Source organism: Zophobas morio, unplaced genomic scaffold (assembly GCF_036711695.1).
Source record: "Zophobas morio isolate AGI-343-1 ecotype UQ-CSIRO unplaced genomic scaffold, CSIRO_AGI_Zmor_V1 ptg000002l, whole genome shotgun sequence".
NCBI lineage: Eukaryota > Metazoa > Arthropoda > Insecta > Coleoptera > Tenebrionidae > Zophobas > Zophobas morio.
The window spans coordinates 67499-85927 of NW_026972107.1; the positions used below are offsets into that span (position 1 = coordinate 67499).

The window sequence follows — 18429 nt, forward strand, 5'->3', positions numbered from 1 at the left end:
TTTTTAAATCCTGAAATACAGTGAAAATTTGGAAGTAACCGGTTCGGTACTTTCCGAGATTATTTCAAATCAAAACGAGAATCTTGCATATTCGTATTCGGTGACACGGACCTGCCAAAAAGCCGTGAAATTAGACATCTAAATTCGTCAGCACTAATTTGATCAATTTGATGTAGTTTCTGAATTTCCGAAGAGTCCAAAACCGGCGCCAGCGTGCCCCCAGGTCCCCTACCATCCGCCGGCCCTCCCGCAGCTCGCTTCGCCGAGCTTTCCTCCACCTTCCCGCCTCCAGTCCTCCGGCAGCCGGGAAATCGTTACCACTATTTGACCAAGTGCGAAGAGCAAGTCATCTGAAGCAAACAGCGACTAGTTGAAAATTAGCGTAGGACGTGAAATTGGCGCCGGCGCCGTCTCCAGTTGCACAACAGCTTTCGGAAAGAGGAAAGAAAGAGACGCCGATATGTCTAAAAATCGCGAAATGTGTTAGTGGGAGGGGATGAATTTCCACCTCTCTACATTCGCAGTTTCACCCAAGATTCGGTTTGGGACGTGCGCGCGAATTCCGCCTCGAAATCGATTAATTGCAGTTGTGTCGCGATCGATTTTTCCTGGAGCCGGTGCCCGAGGATGCGTCCGTAGACGGCGCCGAGAAGAAGACACCCAGGTGCGGCGCGACCCACCCTTGTGCTTCTGCGACACCGCCATGTCGAGCTATAAGAGAAGAGCTTTGGCGAGGAGCCTGTAGGCGCTTCCGGACCCGGGGCCCTTCTGCGAACGATGAGAGGCCTCCGCCCCCGCGGGGACGTCGTCGCGGTGCTGATCGTGGGATGCCTGGTCGGAAGCGGTGAGCTGGGGGCTGCTGATGGGGCGGGCGGGGGGCCGGAGTCGGCCTCCCGAGTGTCACACCCGTGTGTCAAATTCGCTTCCTACAAACGAAAGTTGCGAAATATTGATCAGTTCAGTGGGCCTCGCCTTGTTCTGAATGAACCATTCATTGAGGGGTTGCTAGTCCGCAAACTCGGTTTACTACGATTTGAATGTTACGCAATAATATTTTCGTTCGAGGGGATTTTGTTGTTAATTGCTGGGTTCGTGGTTTTGGCACTTTGGGAATTTTTACGCGATCTTGATGATCGCATTATTTGGTCGGGGGCCAAGAATGTGCCTGTTTTTGACATTATTTCATTGTTACTCGGGCTGATTCACATTTATGTACTTTTACTGATAGTGATAACACACAATACAAAATATGTATTATCACTTAAATTTCGTGGTTTCAAGGCTTCCAAGGTTTATGGTCAAGCGAAAGAACGCACGCCGAAAATTATCGTGTTGTTTATTTTTTGTTACATTTTTTTTTTCAAGAGCCAAAATTTTATTACAAAACCACACACACACAACTTCTTAGAAGAAATTACGAAGACGTGTATTTAACTCCAAACTTATCTATCTTATCTTCTCAAGTCTGTGGTTTAATGTCTTAAATTATGATGTTGTAAAAAAGTAGAACAACCACACTAGAAATATTTTCGGTTTATCGCTTCCGTAAACATAAATGAAAAATAAAATGATTGATGTTCCAAACGAATTCAATCACCTGTATATCTCCAACATACAGAGTGTGTGCAAATTACAGTTTCATCAGAGTAGGCGTTGAATTTGCCGCCTTGTCGAAACTAGAGTGCCTTGATATGAAAATAAAATTTTATTCGTAAGATCATGATTTCTAGAATAATTTACTACACCTTTCCCAACTGATCGATTAGAAGAGCCCATGTCAGATGTTATATTTGTCAAATTAAGTCCCATTTTGGTGCAAAGATCAATAATCTCTAGAAGATTTTACGTCTACAGAATTCCCAAAGGACACAACTTGTTTCCATCGACTACTAACATAACCATCGCATGTGGATCTACATCTACATCTTCTGAGTTCCTTAAGTGTCCAATCTAAGGTATTTGATCCAAAGATAAAGAGCAGTCTTTTTCAAAGTCATTTAAAGCTTCCATTTAATAGTTAAATAATAAATCTTTCAGGAAGTGGATAGTTAAATTTTAAAAGAGTTTAATAACAAGAGCATCCGCAGCAAAATCCCATCTTCTCAAATTTTTTTATCTAGATACATTTAGAACTTCACTAACATTGTTTCCAAATTTTGTAAACATGTTTAACTTCAAATTAAGACTGCTTAATCTTGTTTTTTTTTTAATATATAGAATTTTCCTTCAACAACAGGTTAGTTAAACATGTTTTCAGTTTCTTGTTGCAAAAAGAAGACTTCGCATATTAAGAAAAAAATTGATCAAATATAAGCCCCGCCCACCCACCCCTTCTCAATTGTGATGAACGCTTTAATCATCGTGAGCTGAAGGGCGGAGTTTAGTTGCAAAATCATCATTCCTCTACAAGAAATTACCATATGAAGTATGTTTCTAAAAGGATAGCATTTTTTAGAGAAATATTCGTGTTACGATTAAACTCCACCCTTCGGTCTGATTACGAATGAAAAACTCATTACAATTGAAATCGGGGCGGGTGGGTGGGGCTTAATTTTTGTTTTCTTTTTTTTTAATATATTGAGTTTTCTTTCAACAACAGGATAGTTAAACATGTTGTCAGTTTCTTGTTGGGAAAAGAAGACTTCGTATGTTAAGAAAAAATTGACCAAATATAAGGCCCGCCCACCCACCCCTTCTCAATTGTGACGAATGCTTTATTCATCGTAAGCTGAAGGGCGGAGTTTAGTTGCAAAATCCTCATTTCTCCGAAATATGTTTCTAACAGGGTAGAATAATCTAGAAAAATAATATGTTACAATTAAATTCCGCCCCTCGCTTGATTAGGAATGAAAAATCACTACTGACACCGGGGCGGGTGGGTGGGGCTTAGCGTTTGTTTTTTTCTTTATATACCTACATAGTTTTCTTTCAACAATTGTTGTCGCAAGGAAGAAGAGATATAATAAAAAACATAAGTCAATGGAATTCTCGAAAAACTGAAGAAATGAAAAACTGAAAAATGAAAAAATTGAAAACTCGTGAAATTTCAAATCGAAAACTTGCCAAATCTAAAAACTGAAACGTCTAAAAGTTGGAAAATCGGAAAACTGTAAACTTTAAAAATGAAAACTGGAAGAGATATCGTAAAATTAAAGAAAAAAAAAAACCGAAACATTGAAAAATTGCAAATTGAAAAACTGAAGAAACGACAAATTGAAAGAACCAAAAATTGTAAAATCGCAACATTGAAAAATTGATATTGTGAAAATGAAGAAAATAAAAAGCTGAAACGAAAAATTGCAAATGGAAAAATTAACAATTGAAAACTCGAGAAACTCAAATCGAAAAATTGCAAAATCGAAAAATTGAACTTAAAAGTTGAAAAATTGAAAAATTAAATTTGAATTTCTAAACGAAGGAACAAAAAAAATTAACAATTGAAGAAAAAATTTAAGTCAAATAAACTGCGGCAACGTTATTTTCGCCACTGGTTTTTATTTTAGAGGTTATCAGAAAACAAAAACCGCAAAAAAGATAATTTTTCAGAGAAGTGGAATTTATTGGGCTGCATTTCAGGGGCGAGGGAAGTTATGTTGAAATGACCTTCGACCGATTTTTTAAAAATGTAGAACCTTCTCAGAGGCGTCAAATGTTTTTTTTTTGTAAAACCTTGTCTCGGGTCCCTACTTTCCTTTTTAAAAATGTAAAATGTCTTTTTTTTTAATGTAAAACCTTCTCGGTGGTCCCAAACGTTTTTTTTTTTAATGCGAAACCTTCCCGAGGTCCTAACGGTCTTTTTTAAAAATGTGAAACCTTCTCGGGGTCGCCAAATGTGTGTTTTTTAATGTAAAACCTTCTCGGTGGACCCATCTGTCTTTTTTTTTAATGTAAAACCTTCTCGAGAGTCCCAACTGTCTTTTTTTTAAGTATCTAATCTTAAAATCTTCTCCGGGATCCCAACTGTCTTTTTTTTCTTATGTAAAACCTTGTCGAGAGTCCCAAACGTTTTTTTTAATGTGAAACCTTCCCGGGGGTCTCAACGGTCTTTTTTAAAAATGTGAAACCTTCTCGGGGTCACCAATTGTCTGTTTTTTAACGTAAAACCTTGTCGGGGGCCCCAAACGTTTTCTTTTTAATGCGAAACCTTCCCGGGGGTCCCGACGGTCTTTTTTAAAAATGTGAAACCTTCTCGGGGTCGCCAATTGTCTGTTTTTTAATGTGAAACCTTCTCGGTGGTCCCAACTGTCTTTTTTTTTAAGTAAAACCTTCTCGGGGATCCCAACTATCTTTTTTTTTAATGCGAAACTTTCCCGGGGGTCTCAACGGTCTTTTTTAAAAATGTGAAACCTTCTCGAGGTCCACAATTGTCTGTTTTTTAATGTAAAACTTTGTCGGGGGCCTCAAACTTTTTTTTTAATGCGAAACCTTGCCGGAGGTCCCAACGGTCCTTTTTAAAAATGTGAAATCTTCTCGGGGTCGCCAATTGTCTGTTCTTTAATGTGAAACCTTCTCGGTGGTCCCAATTGTCTTTTTTAAAAATGTAAAAGCTTCTCGGGGATCCCAACTGTCTTTTTTTTAATGTAAAACCTTGTGGGGTGCCCCAAACTTTTTTTTTAATGCGAAACCTTCCCGGGGGTTCCAACGGTCTTTTTTAAAAATGTGAAACATTCTCGGGATCGCCAGTTGTCTGTTTTTTAATGTGAAACCTTCTCGGTGGTCCCAACTGTCTTTTTTTTAAGTAAAACCTTCTCAGGGATCCCAACTGTCTTTTTTTTTTAATGTAAAACCCTGTCGAGAGCCCCAAACGTTTTTTTTTTTATGCGAAACCTTCCCGGGGGTCTCAACGGTCTTTTTTAAAAATGTGAAACCTTCTCGGGTCCCCAATTGACTGTTTTTTAATGTAAAACCTTGTCGGGGGCCTCAAACTTTTTTTTTTAATGCGAAACCTTGCCGGAGGTCCCAACGGTCCTTTTTAAAAATGTGAAATCTTCTCGGGGTCGCCAATTGTCTGTTCTTTAATGTGAAACCTTGTCGGGGGCCTCAAACTTTTTTTTTTAATGCGAAACCTTGCCAGAGGTCCCAATGGTCCTTTTTAAAAATGTGAAATCTTCTCGGGATCGCCAATTGTCTGTTTTTTAATGTGAAACCTTCTCGGTGGTCCCAACTGTCTTTTTTTTTTAAGTAAAATCTTCTCGGGGATCCCAACTGTCTTTTCTTTATGTAAAACCTTGTCGAGAGTCCCAAACGTTTTTTTTTTAATGCGAAACCTTCCCGGGGGTCTCAACGGTCTTTTTTAAAAATGTGAAACCTTCTCGGGTCCCCAATTGACTGTTTTTTAATGTAAAACCTTGTCGGGGGCCTCAAACTTTTTTTTTTTAATGCGAAACCTTGCCGGAGGTCCCAACGGTCCTTTTTAAAAATGTGAAATCTTCTCGGGGTCGCCAGTTGTCTGTTTTTTAATGTGAAACCTTCTCGGTGGTCCCAATTGTCTTTTTTAAAAATGTAAAAGCTTCTCGGGTATCCCAACTGTCTTTTTTTTTTAATGTAAAACCTTGTCGGGGGCCCCAAATGTTTTTTTTTAAATACGAAACCTTCCCGGGGGTCTCAACGGTCTTTTTTAAAAATGTGAAACCTTCTCGAGTCCCCAATTGACTGTTTTTTAATGTAAAACCTTGTCGGGGGCCTCAAACTTTTTTTTTTAATGCGAAACCTTGCCGGAAGCCCCAACGGTCCTTTTTAAAAATGTGAAATCTTTTCGGGGTCGCCAATTGTCTGTTTTTTAATGTGAAACCTTCTCGGTGGCCCCAACTGTCTTTTTGTTTTAATGTAAAACCTTGTCGAGAGTCCCAAACGTTTTTTTTTAATGCGAAACCTTCCCGGGGGTCTCAACGGTCTTTTTTAAAAATGTGAAACCTTCTCGGGGTCGCCAATTCTCTTTTTTTTAATGTAAAACCTTGTCGGGGGCCTCAAACTTTTTTTTTAATGCGAAACCTTGCCGGAGGTCCCAACGGTCCTTTTTAAAAACGTGAAATCTTTTCGGGGTCGCCAATTGTCTGTTTTTTAATGTGAAACCTTCTCGGTGGTCCCAATTGTCTTTTTTAAAAATGTAAAAGCTTCTCGGGGATCCCAACTGTCTTTTTTTTAATGTAAAACCTTGTGGGGTGCCCCAAACTTTTTTTTTAATGCGAAACCTTCCCGGGGGTTCCAACGGTCTTTTTTAAAAATGTGAAACATTCTCGGGATCGCCAGTTGTCTGTTTTTTAATGTGAAACCTTCTCGGTGGTCCCAACTGTCTTTTTTTTAAGTAAAACCTTCTCAGGGATCCCAACTGTCTTTTTTTTTTAATGTAAAACCCTGTCGAGAGCCCCAAACGTTTTTTTTTTTTATGCGAAACCTTCCCGGGGGTCTCAACGGTCTTTTTTAAAAATGTGAAACCTTCTCGGGGTCTCCAATTGTCTGTTTTTTAATGTAAAACCTTGTCGGGGGCCCCAAACGTTTTCTTTTTAATGCGGAACCTTCCCGGGGTCCCAACGTTCTTTTTTAAAAATGTGAAACCTTCTCGGGGTCGCCAATTGACTGTTTTTTAATGTAAAACCTTGTCGGGGATCCCAACGGTCGTTTTTAAAAATGTGAAACCTTCTCGGGGTCGCCAATTGTCTGTTTTTTAATGTGAAACCTTCTCGGTGGCCCAACTGTCTTTTTTTTATGTAAAACCTTCTGGGGAATCCCAACTGTCTTTTTTTTAATGTAAAACCTTGTCGGGGGCCCCAAAGGTTTTTTTTTACGCGAAACCTTCTCAGGGGTCCCAACAGTCTTTTAAAAATGTGAAACCTTCTCGGGGTCGCCAATTGTCTGTTTCTTAATGTGAAACCTTCTCGGTGGTCCCAACTGTCTTTTTTTTTTAATGTAAAACCTTCTTCGGGCCCCCCACCGTTTTCTTTAATGCGAAACCTTTCTTAAACAAGGCGAAATCTTCTCGGGGGCCCCAGGTGTCTTTTTTTTAAGAACATTAAATCTTCTCGGGGCTCCTAGCTGTCTTTTTTAAGAAAATGAAATCTTTTTTTCTATTACAATTTTTGCTTCGTCAGTTGAGAAGTTACAAAGATGATATCCATTTTGCAAAGAAATTTTATACTTATTTGTTACTCCCCTGGTACAAATGACGTTTTCGTCAAATTTGAAGTCATATCAAGGCACTCTAGTTGAAACGTCAGTCATAATCGCATTGTCACACTTTTTGATTGGCGGAAGTGAAGTGAGCGGCAAATTTAAACACTTGGTACCGTTAAATAACGAAAAAGACGTGCTTGTATCAGTTGTAATTCCGCATTTCGTCTGATTGTAATCTTGTTCCCGGTGCCAGCTAGTCTCACTTTCGAACTATGTGCCACCCAGCCGGCTTCCATTCATTTTATTGTTATTTTTGAAACCCTCAATCAACAACACATATTTTTAGCTATGAATAAAATTTTCCGAAAATCACAGCGGATGTCTATTATTAGAGCCAGCCTCTGCCGTGAAACGGAAACATCATGCACCTTTTGTATAATTCAAAGAGGCTTCAGATTGTTGTCAATCGGCGACAACAAAAGCGAAATTTCAAAATACCTAGTGTTTCATGTCCGACGCGACTCTATCTTCATCTTATGCAAATCTCAGCAAATAAACGAGTATTTTTACCTTACGTTGGCTGCCTGTAATTATCAGTTCGTTTTAACAGACCGCTCATGCTCAAAGACAAGCTCTTTAGCAGATGGTCGAGACATTATTCAAGTAATTGATAACTTGTTTTTCGAGATAAGAGTTATTTAAGTGCGTCGTATTAAAGATGAGTTTTCACTGAATAAGTGGAGGAACTCGTTTTAGATTCCATTGATGCGGTTTTCTCGAATGTGGAAAAATCCACATGGGATAATTAAAGCGAAGCCAATTCAGCAAATGGGTCAAGAAACAGCCGCGGAAATGTACACGCAATGTGATTCATCACCAATTAAAATTGATCTACGAATTTTTCCCCCATCCGACGACAAAATTGACCCTTTCTTATCGCACAGTTCGCCAGCAGCTCCGAAAATAACCTTATCGCAACACCAAACAAATTAAACGCTCGTTTACACGCACTTGAACTTTTTGCATTCGTACCACCCATCCCACTAATTTCCTATTTCTAGCGCGGCGTCTATTTATAGAACTTTTTAATTAAATCATTCTTCACGCAGTTCGTATTTGATGGACACGCGCGTTTTCATCAGAGATCCGTTCTCGCACCCGCGTTCTTCGCCGCTTTCGACAACGACTTCTCTCATAGTGATAATAATTTTAGCGCAATGCACGGACGCTACGTCGCACCCCGTCATAACGGCCCCTCCTCACCGAGGCGCCGCCCGCCAAATGTACGGTTCTGGGTCGCTGCGGCCCCCAGGAACCAAACCCATCTACGCCACTGGCCAGAGACAGCACGGCGTTAGGACCACAGTGAGTCCCGAGCAAATCAACCAAAGACGAATATTCGTGCCACACCAGGCGTACCCGGTGGTACCTTATTCCATCCCCATGCGCGAGATCGACCGGTACCCTTCCGGCTACCCCATTTTCTACCACCCGGATATGTCCCGAATACCGTCTTCGCCCAACATGGACCGCCCATCCAACCGCGGGATGTACGGCGGACGGATCGAGTACCCAGACGGGCGCCCCAACAGAGGGCTCGGTATAGTCCGGTCGAGATACCCGTTCGACTTCGGGTTCATCACGGGCAAAGGGTTCGAGAAGATGCCCCCGGATATGGGGTCAAGGCGCTTGGGCCGGCTGCCTCCGAAAAACGGGATCCTGGGGAAGGGTAGTCCCGATCTCCACTTGAAGTTCCCAGAGGAAGAGGAGGAAAAGCCGATGGAGGAGACGCACGGGCATCCGTGCGGCGGCGACTGCGACGTGGGGGAGTACTTGTGTGTGAGGAGTTGTACTTGCATTAACGAGAAGTACAGGTAGGGTTGGTAGGTTTGTGGGGGCTGTGAGTGATGATTTTTGTTTGAAGATGTGATGGACAAGACGACTGCGAAGGTGACGAAGATGAGTTGGAGTGTGGGGAGATTGAGGCGCAACGAAACGTGAAGTGTGACAGTAGTGAGAATTTTATTCGATGTCCGGGGTCCGGAAAGTGCATTTTGAACGAATGGTTGTGCGATGGGGACGACGACTGTGGAGACTTTTCGGACGAAACTCATTGCGGTAAGTGGTGGAGTTCCACAAGGGCGAACTTTTCATTTACTTTTCCATAAAGTTAGTAGTGATGTCTGGTTAAAGTATAATTGATTGCAATAACCGTAAAATCCCACTTATGTCATTTCAGGTTTCGCCGTAAACTGCAGCGTGGACCAGTTCGAGTGTGCCAACGGCCTATGCATACCCAAGACCTGGTTATGTGACAACGACAACGACTGCAAGGACTTCTCCGACGAATTGAACTGCACCAAAACGGGGTAAGCGAGCGAGTCGTATTTAGCGCCACCCCGCCGCCGCCCCCGATAATAATAACCTAATGGACGGCGTCCAAGTATCCCTTTCGACGTATTTTTAGACCCGTTAACAAAATAATAGTACATTTATTTTATTCGCCATACAGGTAAACTTGGCTGGGGCATCGGTCTCCATAGTAACCCAACCACCCTCTTTCCATCGATCGACACCGCCTCCAGTGCCACTTTAACGTATCTCCCATTATCTGCTGTTTTGCCTTTAAATATAATTTTTATGCAGGGTTAGGACCGACTGCATTTTAGATTTACCGAGGAAAAGGGTGGGTTCGGGGACTTGTGACTTTTTATGGATTTGTCGATGCTGGGAATTTTCCGTTTTCCAGATGCTCGGAGGACGAGTTCGAGTGTAGCGACGAGTCGTGCATTTCTCTGAGCTGGAAATGCGACCGGCAGGAGGACTGCTCGGACGGGTCGGACGAGAGCGACTGCGGTAGGTACCAGAAGCCAGAACTAAACGAAAATTTAAACATTAAAATGTTACCCAATTACAACTCTAATAACTATTTCTTCCCTCTTTCGGATTTTATCGAAAGCTACCACGTGACTATCCCGATGCACCACGCCCGAATGTTACACACGGGGTTTAGAATCTCCCGGTGCCTTCTCAAAGTCCTGACTCCCATATTGCAGCTTCTCTGGAAAGCATTTTCCCCCTATTCTGTAATTTTTAGATCTTGTCTCATTCCAAGAAGGATGTCCCGAATTTCGTCAAAGTCCCAACTCTCTACACCAGCTCCAACGTGTCCCTCCTCCTTGTCCTATCTCAAGAGGAATCAACGGTACCTTCTCAAAGTCCTAACTCCCTATATATTTGTAGGATAAGCGAAGAGAAATGTTGCTTCTCCGGTGGGAATCGAACCGCACGTTTACCGCATGCCGGGCGGGTGCCCTTACCACTAGACTACGGAGGAGCTTATCTTTCCTCGCTTACCACTACGTATTATTGTGTCGCCACATGTTCTTCCTCGTCTTTTACCCCTTCTAGTTCCCATATTCCATCTTCTTTAATCTTCTTTGGAAAGCAAAGGATGTCCTGCATTTTCTCACAGTCCTAACGTGTTCCTCTTCTTCGTGTCACCGCATCTTGTACCCTTCCACATAGCTTCTTCTTAAATCTTCTACAGAAAGCATCTTCCTTGTTGTTGCAACCTCGCCCTTCGCTTTACTAACCACAAACCGCTTCTTCTAGACATCACCCCGCCCTACTGCAACGAAGGCGAGTTCCAGTGCGCCTCCAAGAAGTGCATCAAACTCACCTTCAAATGCGACGGGGACAACGACTGCGACGACTGGAGCGACGAAGACGACTGCGAAAAAGCCCCCGGGAACTGCGTGAGCGGCGAATTCAAGTAGGTACCCCTCACCGCAAACCCCCCCTAACCCCGACTTTGCAGATGCAACAGCGGCAAGTGCATCCCCGACCGATACAGGTGTGACAAGCAACACGATTGCGAACAGAACGAAGACGAAGCCAACTGCGACTACTCGGCAGCCAGGTCGTGCTCGCCCGACGAGCACACTTGCAGTAACGGCGCCTGCATCCTGGTGAGCTAAAACCAGCGACTATTCCTTCAATTTTGCGATTCGTTGCAGAAAACGTGGGTCTGTGACGGGTACAACGACTGTCCGCAAGGCGAAGACGAGTCCAAGTGCGAGATAGTTTGCGATGAGTCCAAGTTTCCGTGCAGCGGTCCGGGTCCTAACGACAACACGACGGAGTTTTGTATCACGAAGAAGCATGTTTGTGATGGGAAGAAGGATTGTCCGAAGGGGGAAGACGAGAGTGAGTGTCCGAGTAAGAGGGAGTGTGAGAAGAATACGAAGTGTGCGCAGAGGTGCGTCACGTTGGCAGATGGCGAAAAAGGGTGTTCGTGTTTCCCGGGGTATAAGCTGTCGGGGGATGGATACACGTAAGGGTGTTTGTTTTAAAGTTGGCTTTTAACAATCATGGGAATGATGCAGGTGCGAAGACATTAATGAATGTTTGTATGCGACAGACCCGGTGTGTTCGCAAACGTGTAATAACACAGCCGGAAGTTTCCGGTGTGGGTGTATGACAGGGTATGTCCTTCGACCCGATTTGAGAACGTGTAAGGCCCTAGGGGCTCCACCTACTCTTCTTTTTGCCAACAGAATTGACATCCGTCAGGTACACCTTCATACTAAAAAAAGAACCAAAATAACTGTGTTTGTAGGTTTCGTTGAGCAACTCCAAATACACTGCCATTTTGAAAGGTCTTCACAACGCAATTGCGTTGGACTACCACTACAACAAAAATTTTATCTTCTGGTCGGATGTCTCCATGGACGTGATCAGGAGGGCGACCCTCAACGGCTCCGATATCACCGATATCATAAAGTGGGGTCTGCAGTCCCCTGGAGGTGTTGCCTTAGATTGGGTCCACGATTTAATCTTCTGGACGGATTCCGGCACCAGACGCATCGAAGTGGCAACTTTGGATGGCAAACAAAGAGCCATCATTGCCGGGAACGACATTGATAAACCTCGCGCTATCACGGTCCACCCAGGTGAAGCCTTCGTCTTTTGGACCGATTGGGGCCCTAACCCCAAAATCGAAAGAGCTGAAATGGATGGCAGCAACCGAAAGAGCATCATCAACGAATCTGTCTTTTGGCCGAACGGTCTCACCTTGGACTATACAACCAATAGGATTTACTGGGCGGATGCTAAACACAACGTCATCGAAACCGCTCTTTTCGACGGGCGCGACCGCAGAAAAGTTATCAGTAAAGGGTTGCCACACCCCTTCGCTCTCACTATTTTTGAGGACGCGATCTACTGGACTGACTGGCACACGAAGTCTATTTCCACAGCGAATAAAGCCACGGGGGCGGGGTTAAGAACAATCCACTCGCAGTTACATTTCCCCATGGACATTCATAGTTACCATCCACAAAGACAACCCAAATACCAGAACAGATGCGGGAAGAATAATGGAGGGTGTGCCCATATGTGTCTACCGAACAGGAAATCCTTCACGTGTGTGTGTCGAATGGGACAGAAGTTAAAAGCTGACAAAAAGTCGTGTCAAAAACCGGAGAAGTTGTTGCTTTTCGCACGGAAAAAGGACTTGAGGATCAAGCATTTGGATAATAATGCGGTCCATCAACACCAAATGGTAACGCTTGAGATATACTAGCGACTGCGCCGTTTTTGTAATTACGTGCTTTCAGGTGATACCAGTGGATGGGGTTAAGTCGGCTGTAGCTATTGCTTGGGATTCAGAAACCGACTATATTTTCTGGACGGACGTGGAACGGGACACTATCAATCGGGCTCTTTGGAACGGGTCCAATCAAGAAGTGATAGTGAATACCAATATTGGTAAGTCTGTATTGGCAAGTTTTGGGTTACTGACGGGACGATTGTAGTGTCCCCGGCTGGTTTGGCTCTGGATTGGTTGACTAATAAGATTTATTGGACGGACGCCGACGCGGCTAAGATTGAAGTGGCTCAGACTGATGGTAAGATGCGCAGCCTTTTGGTTTGGGACAACTTGTACAAACCTAGGGACATCGTCGTAGACCCTACTGGTATTAAAATCGGGCTATTTGTAGTCAATTTTGTCAAAAATCAGTTTCAGGTGGTTTTATGTATTGGTCCGACTGGGCCGATACCCCTAAGATTGAACGAGCCGCCATGGACGGGTCCATGCGCGCCGTCATCGTCAACAGCAACCTGACTTGGCCCAACGGCTTAGCCATCGACCACAGCGCCGGTAAAATCTACTGGGCCGACGGCGGTACCAAAGCCATCGAGTGTTCCAATTTCGACGGCACTAAACGCAAAGTCATCATCGGTAAGTCAAACCCACGGTCAGTTCGTCTTAGTACGACTACTTACAGATGGCCCCGAGCTGCCGCACCCCTTCGGTTTAGACGTCTTCGGCAACTTCATCTACTGGACCGACTGGCAAACCCTCAGCATCGAACGCGCCAACAAACTCACCGGTTTAAACCGCACGGTCCTAGCTTCCGGGATCACGGGCCTCATGGACGTCCGAGTCTTCCACCGCAATCGCAAAATCACCAAGACCCCTTGCAGCACCAAAAACGGGGGCTGCACCCACCTTTGTCTCCTCAGACCCAAAAACAACCACACTTGTGCTTGTCCCACTGGTATCAAGTTGGAGAAGGACGGCAAGACGTGCACCAACGGACCGATCAATTATCTGATACTGGCGCACAGGAACGTCATCCGGCAGATTTCTCTGGATGTTCCTTACATCTCGGATGTGATTTTGCCGCTTCCGCCGCTGAAGTTGGTGACTTCGGTGGACGTGGATCGAAAAACGGGAGAGATTTACTGGACGGATAAAGCTGAGGATGTGATTCAGAAGAGCACGCCGGATGGGAAAAAGGCGAAGTTGATAATCATGCATGAGCTGCAAACTCCGGATGGGATTGCGGTTGATTCGACGGGTCGCAAGATCTACTGGACGGATGGGGAGAGGAATAGTGTGGAAGTGGCGGAGTTGGATGGCACCAATCGGAAGGTTCTGTTTAGTACGAATTTGGATAACCCGCGTGCGATTACCCTACACTACCACCATGGTCTCGTGTTTTGGTCGGATTGGGGTAAGAAGGCGAAAATCGAAGTGGCGCAGATGGACGGTAGTAAAAGAAAAGCGCTTATCACTGAAAACTTGGTGTGGCCGAATGGGTTAGCGATAGATCGACCCACGGAACGGTTGTATTGGAACGACGGGAAGCTAAATACTATTGAATCGAGTGACTTGAGAGGTAACGACCGAAAGGTGATTATCACGGAAGCGCCGCACCCATATGGGTTAGTAGTTGTGGGTAATCACATCTACTGGACGGACTGGCAAACCGAGGCTTTGCATCGCGCCGAAAAGACTAATGGTACTGACAGGACGATCATCCGGGACAAGCTAGACGGGTTGATGGATGTCCGCTCCGTTCAGAGTGACAATATTGCTGAAAACGCTTGCGGTAACAACAATGGGGGTTGCTCTCATCTGTGTTTGCGCAACTCCAAGGGTTTTAGTTGTGCGTGCCCTACTGGGGTACGTATGTCGAAGACCAACCCGAAACAGTGCGAGAAGCAACCTTCCACGTACTTGTTACTAGCGACGCGGTTCGCCTTGAATCGGATCAGTTTAGACACTGAAGACTTATGGGATGTGACTCTACCCATCGACGATGTTAATAATGTCATCGACGTGGACTTCCACTGGGAAAAGCGACTCATCTATTACACGGATATAGGCAACCACGTGATTCAAAGCGTGAACATGTACAACTTGTCAGACGTACGAAACGTGGTACGCGCCAACTTATCTTCGCCAGACGGCATAGCAATCGACTGGGTTGCACACAACCTCTACTGGACCAACACCGGGAACAAAGTAATCGAAGTTGCGAAAATCGACGGCTCTCACCGGAAAACCATTATCAAGAAGGACCTCGAGGATCCTCGTTCTATTGCAGTTTTTCCCCGTAAGGGTTACTTGTTTTGGACTGACTGGGGGCACCCGAAAATCGAACGTTCGTACTTGGATGGTTCTTCCAGGAAGGTGCTAATAAGCGACGAACTCAGCTTCCCTATCGGTCTCACTATCGACTACTTGGAGCGCCGACTTTACTGGATCGACGCCAAACTCAACGCTGAGCGCATCGAGACGTCGAATCTCCACGGCACGAATCGGATCATTCTCAAGATCCAAGGCACCCATCCCTTCTCTCTCACCCAGTTCGGCGACCATATCTACTGGACCGACTGGGTGCAAAAATCCGTCTTCCGAGCCGAAAAGACCTCGGGGACTGACGCCGTCACCATCAGGTCCCCGTTGGAAGCGGCCATGGGGCTCACCATGGTCAGTGCGAGCCGCCAGCTTGGCTGGAATCCTTGCGCCGTCAACAACGGGGGTTGTCCCTATTTGTGCTTCTTCAAACTGAAGAACTACACGTGTGGCTGCCCCAACGAGAACGTTAAGTGTGTGGAAGGTGAACCTAAATCTCCAGTTCCGAATAAGTGTCCAGCGGGGAACTACAAGTGCGACTATGACGACGACGACGATGAGGATATTTACAACCCGACGAACCTAAAAGACTTCGAGGAAACGCCCGAGCACTCGATGGCCGACCACTCCCACAAGTTCTACATTATGACGCTGGTGCCCATGCTGTGCATCATCCTGTTGTGTATAATCCTGGTGTTGTTCTTGCTGTTCAAGAAGGGGAAGAAGAAGTATTTGTACGCGACTGGGAGGAGTTTCTCCAACCCCAACTACTACTCGGCGTCGGGGAACGAGCCGAACGTGTCCACGGCGAACGGGGACCGCAAGCAGTTCATCTGGAAGCGGCTCAAGTACGACAAGTCGCAGGTGGGTAGTTTTTTGACAGAGGGACGGTTTCGAGGTGCGTTTTCGGTGGCGATGGGGTTGTTGACGGTTGTGTGTTTTAGGAGAAGGTTTACGAGGACACGGCCGGTACCAGCAGCCCCGAGATCGCCAGCCTCATCCCCACCATCCTGACGCCGTGCAGCTCCAACTGCGAGACGGTCACCCCAGAGCTGGAGAGGTCCCCGTCAGTAACACCATTGCACAAAGTCGAGATGGTTCAAGCCGATGCTTAAACGCACGTTGAAAATAGTCACCTGTTTAAAGCTAAAAACGAAAATAAACAAAAACTGCATTCTTCTATTGTAAATAATAATTTAAAAGAAAATTGTCAAATTAAGGTGACTGACAATAAAATACGTTTATATAGCTAATCTGGCTTCGGATGCACAAGAAATGTACACGTGCCAAATTAGTGAAGATTACAAGAAATTTACTTGATCATTCCGGAGTAGGCGCAGAGACACAGTTTTCCTCCAGGCGCAGCGTGCCGTAAACATCCCCCTTGATTTTTTCTGAGAAAGTAAATTCATTGTGGTCTTTGAAATTATACAAATTTTGTATTTTTCTACAATTGAATTTCTTGGGTTTTTTTTATATGATTCGCAAATCCCTAAAATAGAGATATTTTATTATAGCACGGTTAGAGATACTAACGACGACGTTTCATTTGTTATTCATACTATGGAGAATATTGTAACTGTTAAATTTTTATCGTTTGTTAATTACTTTCACAAGAAAAAGAAAATTCCATTTACTTTTTTATAAATAATATATGAGTGTACTTAAATAATCCAATAGATGTTACATATCTCGTTAACAAAGGACAGTTTAAAAATCATTGTTTTCCGTTCGTGAAACAGTTTATGTAATTCATATCATGTTACTCTGCATCCATCATTTAAAACGTAAGGAATCTCTCCCAATACCCCCCTCATCAAGTACTTATGAATAAAGTACTATAGTAATATTTTTTTATAAATAGTACGTGGTGTTTTATAAACTAAGACTGACTGATAGAAATTGTTACAAGTAATCAAAACAAACTGTACTTAAACATTTTGTCCCGACGACAGAATGTTTAATTATATTTTTTGTATGAAGAACGGTATGTTTGCGAGGAAGAAGAAAAAATATACATATTATTTTAATAAAAAAAGAAATATTCATGCAGTTCGGTCGCATTATGGCTCAACGCGATTTAACTCTAATGAATATTTTGTGATAGAGAAAATTTATAAATAAGGTTGAATTTTTGTAAATGTAATTTGTTAGTCGTAATCACTATGTATATAAGAAACTCAAATTTATCCCGATAGTTTATTTTCAATTCCGATCGTGACACACATCAGTGTTATAAACTGTAGGCGAATCATAATAACCTGAACCAGCTCAATTTACTAACGTTGAAGATTCGTTGTTTTATTTGCTAGATACAAATGTTTTCGTCATGATTGAATATACGTCTATAATTCTATGTCATAGATACTACTCAAAAATATTAATGAATCATCTGGTAGATATGATTTACATCCATGTCTTATCTGTATATGACATAATGATAGTACTATTTATTATTTATGTTTATGTAAATCATTCGATCTATAGAACTCATGAATCTTATCGAGCCTCCGATGAGAAACATGATAATAAATGATGTATTTTAAATGTTTCAAAGACTATTCTTTCCAATCACACCCCCCCCCCCCCCTTAAAATCAACACGGATTCATAACCTACACATGTAGGACACGAATGGACGCCATTATTAAGGGGGAACGCTAGTCGAGAGACAAGTTTGAATTGAAAAATCGAAAACTTAATAATTGAAAAATTGAAACATTTTAAATGAAAAAATCGGTAAATTGAAAAATCTATAAATCGAGAAATTGAACAATCTAAAAATTAAACAATTTAAAAATCGAAGAATTGGAAAACCAAAAAATCTAAACCGAGAACTTGAAAAATCGAATAATTGAGAAATCAAAACATCAAGGAAAACAGAAAAATTAACGGAAAATCTAGAACTTAAAAATTGAAAAATTAAAATACCTATCGAAAAATTTTTGATTTTTCATTTTTTAGTTTTTTTAAGGTTTCGATTTTTCGACTTCACTTTTTGGATTTTTCGATTGCTCAATTTTTCGACTTTGTAGGTTCTCAGTTTTTGGCTATTTCAGTTTTGGGATTTTTCAATATTCCGATTCTTCGATTTTTCGATTTTTGGCTTCTGGGGTTTTCGATGTGTCGATTTTTTTACTTTTTCGATTGCTTAATCTTTCGATTTTTCGACTTCCCCACTTTTCAATATTTCTGTTCTTCGACTTTTCCATTTTTGACTTCTTGTTGATTTTTTACTTTTTCGATTTTTGAATTTTAGATTTTTTGATTTCTCGATTTTTCATTTCAGCTCTTCCATATTTCCATTTTTCAAATGTTTCTATTTCTTAATCTTTCGATTTTTCGGCTTCCGGGTTTTAGATTTTCTGTTTTTCAATTGTCGTTTTT

General features: G+C 43.0%; 1 protein-coding gene across 1 annotated transcript; it reads left to right on the forward strand.

Annotated features, from left to right (window-relative positions):
* The first annotated feature begins 349 nt into the window (after positions 1-349).
* Positions 350-17599, forward strand: LOC135122992 (low-density lipoprotein receptor-related protein 4). Its single transcript, XM_064047492.1, has 15 exons — positions 350-844; positions 8324-8984; positions 9035-9228; positions 9350-9479; positions 9860-9966; positions 10726-10885; positions 10931-11081; positions 11130-11446; positions 11499-11685; positions 11732-12676; positions 12732-12882; positions 12930-13091; positions 13142-13357; positions 13404-15907; positions 15988-17599. Exons 1-15 carry the CDS (start codon positions 778-780, stop codon positions 16156-16158), a joined length of 6123 nt encoding a protein of 2040 aa, XP_063903562.1. The 5' UTR covers positions 350-777; the 3' UTR covers positions 16159-17599.
* Positions 17600-18429: the final 830 nt, after the last annotated feature.